This window comes from Scleropages formosus, chromosome 10 (assembly GCF_900964775.1).
Source record: "Scleropages formosus chromosome 10, fSclFor1.1, whole genome shotgun sequence".
Taxonomy (NCBI): domain Eukaryota; kingdom Metazoa; phylum Chordata; class Actinopteri; order Osteoglossiformes; family Osteoglossidae; genus Scleropages; species Scleropages formosus.
This window is the reverse complement of record NC_041815.1, coordinates 31,661,193-31,672,853: the sequence shown is the minus strand read 5'-3', so window position 1 is coordinate 31,672,853 and position 11,661 is coordinate 31,661,193. Positions and strand designations below refer to the sequence as shown.

The 11,661-nt window shown below is 46.5% G+C and overlaps 2 protein-coding genes across 4 annotated transcripts; one reads left to right on the top strand and one right to left on the bottom strand.

Annotated features, from left to right (window-relative positions):
- The first annotated feature begins 385 nt into the window (after window positions 1–385).
- Window positions 386–2,451, top strand: aamdc (adipogenesis associated, Mth938 domain containing). Of its 2 annotated transcripts, none has more exons than XM_018736166.2 (4): window positions 386–463; window positions 884–978; window positions 1,597–1,692; window positions 1,890–2,451. In XM_018736166.2, exons 2-4 carry the CDS (start codon window positions 898–900, stop codon window positions 2,028–2,030), a joined length of 318 nt encoding a protein of 105 aa, XP_018591682.1. In that variant the 5' UTR covers window positions 386–463; window positions 884–897; the 3' UTR covers window positions 2,031–2,451. The 2 variants fall into 2 exon arrangements, with proteins under 2 accessions (XP_018591682.1, XP_018591681.1); XM_018736165.2 differs by having other exon boundaries at window positions 884–1,029.
- ints4 (integrator complex subunit 4) lies at window positions 2,164–11,231 on the bottom strand. 2 transcript variants are annotated; one of them, XM_018736143.2, is made up of 23 exons: window positions 11,097–11,231; window positions 9,661–9,858; window positions 9,017–9,134; window positions 8,824–8,930; window positions 8,408–8,605; window positions 8,028–8,078; window positions 7,738–7,826; window positions 7,477–7,597; window positions 7,329–7,400; window positions 7,030–7,204; window positions 6,726–6,931; window positions 5,801–5,943; window positions 5,357–5,472; window positions 5,067–5,200; window positions 4,788–4,945; window positions 4,600–4,693; window positions 4,418–4,498; window positions 4,182–4,312; window positions 4,039–4,098; window positions 3,789–3,948; window positions 3,520–3,663; window positions 3,296–3,416; window positions 2,164–2,715 (listed from the first exon to the last, which is right to left on the bottom strand). In XM_018736143.2, exons 1-23 carry the CDS (start codon window positions 11,148–11,150, stop codon window positions 2,528–2,530), a joined length of 2,919 nt encoding a protein of 972 aa, XP_018591659.1. In that variant the 5' UTR covers window positions 11,151–11,231; the 3' UTR covers window positions 2,164–2,527. The 2 variants fall into 2 exon arrangements, with proteins under 2 accessions (XP_018591659.1, XP_018591660.1); XM_018736144.1 differs by having other exon boundaries at window positions 2,626–2,734.
- Between the last annotated feature and the right edge of the window lie 430 nt (window positions 11,232–11,661).

The following is an 11,661-nucleotide window of genomic DNA, read 5'->3' as shown; positions in this document are numbered from 1 at the left end:
GGAGAGTGAGGCAGCTCGGAGGACCCGGGATGGCCCACAATGCACCGCGCAGCCACAGCGGAAAAAGGACCACAATGCACCGCGCCGATCTAGCAGCGTTGAAGTTAAAGAAGTTCGAGAGCTTAAACAGCTGAAAGTAAGCAAATAACAAAACCCTCAAAAGTTTAACGAGAACTGGACACAAACAAAAATTAAGAATTCGAAAAAACGTAAATTTCTATTTTGAACTGCGCCCCGTATCACAACGAGGGGGGGGGGGTGTCAAGTGGCTTATCCACTCGATGACGTGATTGGACGCCTGCCCTAGGGAGGCGGGACTGTGTTATCACCAAAGAGGGGCGTGTCGGCGTACAGTGACGGCATTGGACGATTCCCGGCGGAGGCGGGACTGCGGCGGATGTTGACGTGTTTGAGTCGGAAACGTGAACGTGCCTCGGAGTGTCAACAAAACACTGCGTTTCTGGTATGGATTCCATATAACTGAAATATATTTGCGTGAAAGCGTAATTAAAATACTTTGAAAACATGGTTCATTTAAGAGTAAATAATTTCTTAAAGCCTTTCTGAGGCAGCGAGAATCGACCGTTTTAAATAACTGCAGTGAAACGTAACTTAAACCTAACCATAACTTACTTAGTCAGCAGGTTTGTTAGTCGTTAAGAAGTTAGTGTGTGCATCAGCATGACCCTTATTTCTCTACTGCAGAAAGCACACTTTTTCTCACTGTCACACTCAGATTGCTCTCCTGTTTCCTCTATGTAGGAAAGTTAATGCAGTATTTCTGTGTTTGTGTCCATCAGCGAAGCCTCACATACATAAGCCGTTTCCCAAATAAGTTTTTTTTTTTTTTTTTTTTTTTTTTTTTTTTCCCCCCCCTCCTCAGATTCAAGAGGCTCAATGTCCTCTCCTGAGATTGCATCCCTGTCATGGGGCCACATGAAGGTCAAGGGATGCGCTTCTTCATACAAGGACTGTAAGGTGTGGCCAGGAGGCAGTAGAGCCTGGGACTGGAGAGAGACCGGGACCGATGTGTGTGATTTACATTTACATTTGTTCACTAGAGAAAAGTGTCTGCTAAAGTGGCTTCCACTGAGCACGATGCTGTAGTATCAGCCCACACCATTTCACCCAAGGCACTAGATTCGCTGCTTACAAAGTTACTCCTCTACACACCAGTGAAACACTACTGCTCACACACATTATGGACAGTTTGAGTCGCCAGTTCACTTGAAGGCAGGCCTTTGGAGTGTGGGAGGAGGAAACCCATGCTAACGGGGAGAACATGTAAACTCCAGACTGTGCAGGGGTCGAACCCCCATCCTCTCGCTCAGAGAGCAGTGCTAGTTGCTGTGCTACCGTGCTGTCTGCAGTAATTGACAGGATACCGTATAAGCTGCATGAAAAATGTATTTATTTTGCTGGACATTTACTGCATATTCACTAAAGTCTCAATTAACTGTGAGGAAGTTGTGCAGAAAGCAAACCGTCAGCTCACGCTGGTTAAGCTGAACAGCGAAATGATGTTGCTTCAAGTTACTTTGAAAATGCATCCACCATAGCCTCGAGTTACGGCATAACGTTCTTCTGTTTTGGCAGCATTACCCGGGAGTCCAGCCGGCTGACCTGGAGGAGATTCTGAAGAAGGGGGTGGACATCTTGGTCATAGGCCGGGGCATGAGTGAAGCCTTACAGGTAACGACAGGGCCGTAACAAACTGCCGCTAAAAACATTTTCTAGTGAAAGATTGATAAGGAAACTTCACTTTAAAAAGAATTAAGTTGACCTGAGCAATAAGAGAAGTGTATTATGCCTTAGATCTGGGTGATGATAGTCTGAGGGAAAACAGAAAGGGAACAGCAGTAAAAGCACCAGTTGTCCATCTGCACCAGGTGCCATCTTCAACGCTGGACTACGTGAGGCAGCAGGGGGTGAACGTGAAGGTTTTCCAGACTGAGAAGGCCGTGAGAGAGTACAACACGCTGGCAGGGCAAGGTGCCAAAGTGGGCGGGGTCTTCCACTCTACCTGCTGATGAGCTCGCAGGATTAAACGTAACCCCACCTCAGCTTTTATCCACCAGAGAAGGGCTAAATGGAGAAGGAACAAGTTATCTACCTTTCTGTCTTGCCTCCATATTGATGAGCTGAGCAAAAAAAGCAATGATGTAAAATGGATTGTAAGATTTTTACTGATATTATTGAAACTTGGGAAGGACAATTTTACACCTTGTTAAAAACAAAGTTGTAATCACTGACATCACTGTTAATCTTTAATAAGTGCACTTTGTTTACCTGTCCTCGGCCTGCCTGTCTCATTGTTTAAAAGATCATTAAAAACACACACACACACACACAACAAAATGTCTGATTAAAGATTTTACAGTGAAGACAGCTGTTTGGAAACAGTCTGAGAATTACTGTGAGCTCCAGAACATTACAGAGTCCCACAAACAACACCGTCTTCAGTGTCATTTCTGTCTCTGTCCGTGACTCCGGGTGGCTTCCTGCTCTTGACCGCTCCCCTCGGGGCTCAGCGCCGGGCAGGCTTGGGCATGATGAACACCTTTACCGGCTTGCTTAGGGGGATGGTGCCCTCAATGGTGCTCTCTAAGGGAGTTGGGCCCTCTGTACTCTCGTTCCAGGCTGATCTGGGACCCAATGATCTGCTAGTGCTAGAGCTATAGGCCAGCAGCAGCTTCACGTCAATCTGACAGGGCTCTGGGCAGATAGATGCGGGCTGTGAGATACAATATACACCCAACCTTGACCACATTCACAAACAGCTGAAGTCATTCAATACAGTGTTTTAAAAGCCTAAAGAACTGTGTCTCATACACTATTTCAGCATTAAGAGGAAATCCTGCCAAGTTCTGACATGTTGCAAAATGGCACATATATAACATAGCTTGTTTCCTTCATTGTGAAAAGTCTCCAAGGAGCTTATTATACAAGTTTGCTACTTTTTGAAACAACAACTGTGAAGTTGAGTGGAAACCCAGACTGCAACAGAAATGCTGTCTGTATTGATCTCCAGCTGCAGTTTCCTGCATCTGAGGTCTCACAAAGCAACCTCTAATGGTGTATGTGCACAGCTAAATGAGGTAGTACGTGTACAGGCAGAACCCTCAGCGATTCCCAGTGTGTCTACTGTACGATTGGTGTGCAGGCAACTCCATGTCTTATAAAGACAGACTGCATTTAACCACAGGAGTAACAGCTGCAACCAGATAGATGTGAAACTGAGCAGACTGAGCACTAAACTCACACCAGCCTTAGAAGCACTCAGAGATGCTCTTACCTGTCCATGCGGAGTGGGAAAGATACACTTGAGTGATGAGTCTGTGTCTGCCTGGTCCTGGTTTCCTGAAGTCTGCAGGTTTGGGCTGAATGACATGTGACTGTCCATCTGGATACAGTACCTGAGAGAGGAGCACACAGTAAGGTCCTCATTGTGCTGAACCTTACAAGCAAATCGCTGCCAAGGTTTGATTTTTAAAAAAAGAAAAAAAACTAACTGCCTACCTGAACTTTTACCGTTGTCTGTGGATCCTGCACATGTTCCAAAGTTGCATCAACGTCCAGCGCCACCACAAGCCCTGACGTGAACCTCAGAGGGTTGTCAGACTCTCCAGTGGGCTCAATGATAGCTGCTGTCGCTCGGCGTATCTGACATGCACACACACACATCACATATGTTGTACATGGACTCATGAGTGTGTTTTTTTCACACCAGTGTTCATATCAACTGCAGTTTGGGGAGCTTCCTCCCCCTTCCTCGATCTTGTGTTTACCTGTTCAGGTAGCTTGAGCTGCGGGAAGCAACTGTGTCTCAGGGTGGTCTGTAAGATCTTCACCAGATCTGCTGGTTTTGAACCTGCCAGTCTGGGCATGATGTCCAGAAGCTTGTCCACAAAACTGTCCTGAAAGTGGGGCAGCTCTGTGACGAAAAGCCTAAGAAGAACACAGCAATATTCACTGTCGGTCAAAGCCAAATCACTTCAAACTGCTCTTTTCCAGCAGTTGTCTTTATCTAAACATTACCTCTGAAAAGCATCTACTTCATGGAGAAATTTTTCACAAGCGCTCAGGAGTGGTTCCACCCTGAAACAGAGGAATAGGGGCATTTTTCCCACCATCTCGGGCTGTTTGGTGCTGTGGCTCCTGCAGAATGGGGTGAGACCTACCCCCGGCGGGTGCGCGCTAACAGCACTAGCTGCAGGGCTTTGGCCTGCAGACGAACGTGATGGATGGAGGCTATCTGGCGACTCTCCAGCCCACTGTACAGGAACTCTAGCTTGTACGTCTCCTCCAGGACCTGGAACACAGCACTGTCAGCACTCCAACCCACCAGTGTGTCCGTGCGTCGCTCGGCGCTGACACGGTCCAGTTAGCCAACCTTCCCGCAAGACTCCAACCCCACCTGTGCAGCTGCTCCCGACACCATGGCGTTCTGTTTCAGGTAGAGCGGCACAGCAACACTCCACAACTTATCCTGCAGAGCCTGAGTAAGAACATCCAAAGAAGAAGACACTGCACTCCTGTCCGTATTCTCCAAGCTGAACCACACGTGTGGCACCACATGGACGGAAAGTGCGTCCTCACTTTCATGAGCAGCAGCTGGCAGTGCAGGTAAGTGGCGCAGAAGTCAGCGGTCCCAGCCAGCTCCGTCTGCAGCTCGCCTAGCCTCTGCAGGTCTCTGTGTAAACACACCACAGGCTGCGGTCAACACAGCGCCGACACGTAGCTCAGCCTCCGCTCAATACACACTGCTCCCATATGCCCAGTCTGACCTGATGGTGAACTCCAGCAGACTCTGGGCTCCGGGTGCATCCAGCTGCTGCACGCTGCATACTCGGGTGAGGCTTTCCTTCAGGAAGTTCTGGGCTGATTCCACACTGGATGCCAGGCCGGAGGCTTCTGGTGCAGAGGTCAGTTTCCGACCAGGCAGCTGCCACCAAGCCACAAGAGCAAAAAAAAAAACAAAAACATTAGCAAATCCTTTGCCTCCATGGTTTTGAAATGCACTGCATTGACAGTGGTACTGTGAACCATTTCTGAGACGTCCTTACCCTCAGCGGTGGCACCAGATGCGAGAGGCTGTCACGCAGGTAGGCATAGTGCCTGAATGTGTGGTCTGAAAACAGGGCTGTCATGGTGGGACACGATTTGGCCGCGTTGAATACCAGCACAAGGACTGCTATGTCTGCCGAGATGCGTTAAGGACGAAAGCGCAGGATGTATTCGCCTGTGACAAGGACATCACGCATATTGAAATGGTAGCAATCCCTGGTACAGTGGTTATGAAACTGGACCCAGGGCCAGCAGCCCACAGGGTCACATTCCAGAGGCTAAAGGATACAAGCAGGATCATCCATGTCAGGTTCAGGGGTGTCAAAGTACGGGTGTGTGCTCAGGAGCTCCGGTACGATGGGCAGGACCAAGGTCGGGTGTCGTGACCCGAGGAACTTCAAACACCTGAATAGGAAGGAAACAGGAAGGAAGCCAGAGGTTGAATGAGCTGATATTAAAGACTTTCTCTCTCCCTTCCTTCCTTCCCTCATGGAAATGCTGAGGGTAGAAAAACTGAAGCAGATGTAAGGCTCCTGAGTCGATGAGATTCACTGCCATAGTGTCCACCTTGTACTTCGGGGTCTCGTCTGAGCACAGTGCCCATGAGCCATGGTTCTACAGGCTTTACAGTTCCCTGAAATTTTAATGCACACTTACCACAGTACAAAAAGAGGCACCGGATATTACTGAGAAAACTGGAGCAACGTGAGCAATAGTGGAAGTAAGCACTCACTTCCACACCGAGTTGCGGTCCGTCGGGTACTTGGTCAGATTCTTGAGAAGCTCCAGCAGGGCCAGTTGGATGCACTCCTTGGTGGAAACATTAGTGTAACACAGCAGCTCATGCAGAGCTTCGCGGATGTCCCGCGAGGAATCCTGGTGGAAGGAGACAGAGCAGAAATCTTACCACAGGTCAGTCCAGAAGAGCAGCCTTCAGCTGCAGAGCGAAGCTACTGATGTGACCGTGTTCAGCAGCACATTAAGTGGCAGACATGCGTTTGTACAGCCATCCCTGAAATGAGCCTATTTGAGTGACAAGAAGTTTCACTAAACAGCCCCCTATAAGCTTCCAAGGCACTTCTTTGCAAGTGCCTCTTTCAGTTATAACTGCATCATCAAATGCAATACAATGGCTCCTCGTGTTACGAGCATTCCGAATAACACATTTTCACATAACACACACACACACACACACACACACACACACACACACACACACACACAGAAGTGGCTGACCAACATAACTGAGCTCACTTTCGCAGTGTTTATAGCCATGTCTGATGCTGCTCAGTGCTGACAATCAGTAACAAAGTGAGGAACACTACACATTTATAAGATGAATTGGTCAAAAATCAGCACTGAATAGTAGTTTGCAGAGATAATGTATTTTCATTTCATTAAATTTGTTTTAATGTAGTGTGAAGTTCATAAAAAATGTTACATCGCAATGGACTGGTGTCCCATGCAGGATGTACCTTGCCTCAGATCCTATCCTTCGAGAACAGGCTCCAGAACATGCTAGCCTGTATTTGACAAATGGTTTATTAAAACTGTATGGAGATGGAAGTGACAAGACTTCCTGTTCCAACTGTGTCTGTAATTTGTGGCCAGTGTAGATGGATTTCTTTGTAACCTTGGGTTGAGCACTGATGGTATACCTCTAGAACAGCCAGCACGGTGTCCAACTGGTCCTCCCTAAGGGTGATGTGAGTGGAGATCTGTCGTAGGACATGGATGGACTGCAGGCGCACCTCCTCGATCTCATCATTGAACATGTCTACTAGGAAGTCCAGGCACTTCTCGGCAAAGCTAGGGGAGGACTGAGCCAGAGCGCACAAGGCCTCGACAGCGGCGATCCGAACCTCTGTGAGGAGAAAGAAAGCGATTCAATTTACAATATCTGTGACTGGTCAGGAACATGTCAGAACCACTTTTATCCCCAAATAAGCTGGCCACACTGACCATACATCTCGTCTTCCAGTCCATGGACAAAGGCCCCACAGGCTCCTGAGTCAATGAGGTTCACTGCTGTAGTGTCCACCTTCTCCTTTGGGGCATCATCTGCCCACTTCCTGCCCGAAGAGAACTCGCCTGAGCTGTATAGCTCCTTGGCTCTCTCATGGGCCGTGCGTTTCCGCTGTGGGGGCCAAAAAGACAAGTAGCTACGCAACTTCTCAACAACCACGCTGAGATACTTCACATTTTCCCAGGTAATGTATTTGCATTTTATTAACAGAATTTTCTGCACAAAGTTCACTTACCCTCAGATCTGACATTAACTTTTTGTCCAGCGTCTGCTCTAAGAAGTGAGGACTCACCTGCTGCATTGAGCCCTGTGAAGAAATATCAAAAGGTCAGCAATCTCTACAGTTATACGTAAGGTAGGGCAAAAATTAACAATGAACTCACCAACAACTTGGCAGCCTGAACTCTGACTACCCAGGATCCATCACTGACCATATGGCAGATCTTGCCAAAAGAATCATCCACCAGTCTGATTTTCTCATTAGATGAGGGAATGGGGACAATGCTATACATGTAGTTAGAAGGAGGAAAAACAGTACTGTGCAATCAATAAATTAAAAAAAAAAAAAAAAAAAAAAAAAAATCACAATAATCTGAAAGACAAAAGTCTATTCTCAAAGCATCTGGGTTTTGTGCACACAATACCTCTCAGGGTAGAGCTGACTCAAGACCCAAACCATCTGCACAGCTGCCGAGCGGACCTGCTCATAGTCGTCACTCAGCAGCTTACAGGCCTGGGGAGGGAAGCCAAGAGACGGATTGCAGGGCACAACCAGAACACTGTCATCCACTCAAGCTGATGGACCAAATTGAAAGAGGAGCACAAAGAAGGGAGTCACAAATAACCCTGCAGCACTACCCCATTGCTGAGATCTGTGCACATTTCCACTCGAATAACAGAGGCAGGCCTGAAAACAAGAGTGAACCATTTTTACCTGGTTGTAAATAATTTGCTGTAATTTCATCCCTCGCTCATGAAGCTGTAACTGCAAGGGACAACAAAATGTAATTGGCACAGGCAAATAATGAGATCTTAAACAATATACCAATGGCTTTGCTACACAGGAACTCAGTGAACATAGTTGAGCAATATGTCATGAGTTCCAGCTGGGTTACTGCATACAAATGCTTCCATAAGTTTTTTTCTGCAGGACTCCATAAAGGATCCTGTCTGACAGAAAGTAGGTCTTCACAACGTGCAACAGCAACAGCGATCATCCAACAGTTCTAATTGTACAACACAAAAAGGAAGCATTACCCGTGGTAAAATAATGTTAAACACCGGTTGAAGCACTTGTCACGGCCCTGGTCATACCATTGCTTTTATGGCTGCAGTGCGGACCCTGGGGTCTTGGTCTCCGAAATAGTCACTGATGATGCTCTGTACATCCTTCGCAGCCATGCCTGTTCCCCCTCCCTCGCTCTCCCTGGGCAAGGGCTTGTCCACAGAGCCAAGGCACCCAAACAGCTGGAGGCACTTGTTCCTCACACCAAAATACGTGTCTGTTAGATGCTGTGGTGCAGGGGAGAAGGAGGAGAGAAATTCTTAGGACCAACAAAAACACAGCACTGCAGTTCTACAATTACAAAGATATGCTACAGATTCAAGTACAAGTTCCCTTAGATAATATTTCTTTCAAAGGATCGTAACGCAAAGCTTCCAAACACATTTTTGCAGATGTAACAGGAACACTGCAGGTTTGATGCACAGTGCACAGAATTGCTATTCACCTTGCATGCCACATCAATCAACCTGTGTCTCATGTTGAGGCTCTCTGGGACCTGAGTCCCGATAACCAGTAAAGTGTCCAACAGCTGGGCCAGAACCTGATGCGACCCTAGGAAAGCATTCACAGCAAAATATAAGAAAATCAAGTAATTTAATAAACAAATAAAGTCTGGACACTTTTGAGACCTGACTTACTTTCACTATTAAGAGTGTTAATGACATCGTCTACAATGCAGTCAGGAGTGAAGCCCTGCGTTTTAGACAGAAGTCCAAGCAGAGAGGCAATCTTCAGCCTTACTGAGCTGTCCGTCTCCTGCAGGTCATACAGAGAAAATCCGGCTTCACAAAAACGTACAGGACAGCAGGTGGTATAGTGGTTAGGAGCCATACCTGTCAATCATAAGTCAGCGTTCAAATCCCTTTTCCCACTGATGCTGAGGAAGGTGCTAACCCTGAGTTGCTCCAGCAAAAGTTACCCATTGCTGTATAAAGGACTAAGTCTGGATGAGTAGTTTAGCATACAAAAAATAACAGTGCAAGTCACCTTGAACACAGGCGTCAGATAAATAATTGTTATTAATAACAAGAACAATAATAATAATCGTCATTGTCATCTGTGGTTACAGTACTGTGTGCAAAATACTCAAAAAGGATGCATTCCTCCTCTCTCAGAACACAGAAAAGAAGGCAGACTAAGTAAGGAAGCACATAATAGTTCAGGAACATGGCAGCAGCTGTGTGTAGTCTGCAACTTAAACCCATGTCCAACGTGTTGTACGGTCAGTCCTCGAACCCAGACACGAGTGGCTGGTTCACCCTGCATTCTTCAGGCCCCTGACCTTGTAGTAATGCTCCAGGAGGATGCGCACCACCCCTTCAACGCTGTCTGCCTCTACAGGCTTGCGAGCGAACTGGAGCAGGTACTGCAGGGCGTCCGTCGGGCTGCTCGCCTTGCAGAGGTCCACGTGCAGAGCGGCCGACTTGCTCGGCTTGGTCAGTCTGAGTTTCTTGGCCGGAACCTCTTCATGTGGATGTTGCTACGAGCACAACAAAAGAGGTACAGCAGACATGGCCGCCACACACTGCTCACCGCATAAGCAACATGAAAAAGTGACAAAACACATGAAGCCTTCTCAGATTAAACAGTTGCCATTTCATTTCTAGGGCAACTGTTTTACCTGAGTTGATTTGGCACCTTAAGTATTTTCATATTGCACTTTCATATTCCTGCTGTCTCCAACTGTTTCTTTTGGTAGAGTGGCAGGGTAGCGCAGTGGTTAGAGCTGCTGCTGCCTTTGGACTGCAGCTGTAGTAGCCTTGAGCAAGGTACTTACCCTAAATTGCTGCAGTAAAAATCACCCAGCGTGATGGGCAAATAAGTCAATAGTTGTAGGTAACTTAACACTGTGAATCGGTTTGCAGAAAAGCATCAACTAAATGAATAAACATAATGTAAATGGATGGCATGGTAGCACAGCATGTAACAGTAGAATTCCTCAGAGCTCTGAGTTCAGATCTGTCTCTCTGTGGGGTTTGCGATGGTTTTCTCCGGGTGCTCTGGTTTCCTCACACAGTGCAAAGACATAACTGAGCGGTGATTCTAAATTTCCCTTTGTGGGGGGGTGGGGGGAACTGTCCTTCCAGGATGGGCTCTGGACCACCATGACCCTGCATTAGACGAGCACTTCAATCCGTAGATGTGATGTGTAATTTACGTTTCCCTAGGACCCTACCCTAGCTATGATGATCTTTACGCTACACACACACAATATCATAATATGTTACTGGAAAAAAGTGTCTGTGAACAGAAAGCTGACCGGTTATTTACGGAACTGGCTCTCCAAACGGAATTTATATTTATATGAAGAGAAGAAGAACTGAAGAAGAGAAGATTTCCGTGACTGAGCTAGCCTACTGTGTTGCTAATAAGTTAGCATGGACACACAGTGAGTAATAACAGCCTCTGTCATTCTACACTGTTACTTACTAGTGTGATAAGAGCTGCACGTAACTGTACTTGTGTTGCAAAAGTAAACATATGGTGATGGTGTACATTCCCAAATCTAAGAGTCAGTGACTCAGAGACTGAGCTCATGAACATTGATTCAATCTGACTGAAGCCCTGCACGGTGATAGCTTTAGGCTAGCTTAGCTTAGTTTAGTTTAGTTTAGTTTTTAGCTTAGCTTAGCTTAGCTTAGCTTATCTTCAGCTCCTTCGCTTCTGCTTCATGGCAGGCACAACAAGATCTTTCTTCGTATTTGGAAAATAATTTACCTGAACAACTTTTGAGAATTCCTCGTAGACCCGTTTTTTCAAGTGTGCCGCCATTGCTGCAGTTACCTCCAGGAGGCTGCGCCGGCGGACCTAATGACGATTGTTGTCCACCCCCAGGGAATTAAACTGAGCGCGTTCTGCTCAGGCCGTGCGATATGTCCACCCTCCAGCCGCCGTAGTTTTTTATTAACAAAACGCGTTTCTAACGGGCTGTGAGATTTTCCGTCCTACAGGCCGCCGTAGTTTGACTGAGCTGTTGAATGCGGGAGATAGAAAATTAAAATACTGTTGCCTTTATCATGTTCTATTTTGAGTTATAAAGCTTTCTAAAAAAAAAAAAAAAAAAAAAATTAAAACTTGGTCATTTATGAATAAGGCTGAACCACACAAGAATTTTAATGCTTTGCCTCATCACAATACACAATTATGCATTCTCAAAAAAGTCAGGAGTACGATAGAATAGTTTTATATTTTATAAACCGCTTAGAATCTTGCAAAGCACTAGTCAATACAAATCAATGTTTTTCTTTATTACCATCCGTGCAAAACAAGTACAGGCAGAGAA

Bases quoted from the DNA above. Each gene is read 5' to 3' on its own strand.
- aamdc (XM_018736165.2), top strand. From the start codon at position 898: ATGTCCTCTCCTGAGATTGCATCCCTGTCATGGGGCCACATGAAGGTC. The intron at 1,030-1,596 runs GTGTGTGATTTA...CTGTTTTGGCAG, and splicing joins GGAGAGAGACCGGGACCGAT to CATTACCCGGGAGTCCAGCC. The intron at 1,693-1,889 runs GTAACGACAGGG...CATCTGCACCAG, and splicing joins GCATGAGTGAAGCCTTACAG to GTGCCATCTTCAACGCTGGA.
- ints4 (XM_018736143.2), bottom strand. From the start codon at position 11,150: ATGGCGGCACACTTGAAAAAACGGGTCTACGAGGAATTCTCAAAAGTT. The intron at 6,932-7,029 runs GTCAGTGTGGCC...TTCTCCTCACAG, and splicing joins ACTGGAAGACGAGATGTATG to AGGTTCGGATCGCCGCTGTC. The intron at 3,417-3,519 runs GTAGGCAGTTAG...CTCCTCTCTCAG, and splicing joins AGACAACGGTAAAAGTTCAG to GTACTGTATCCAGATGGACA.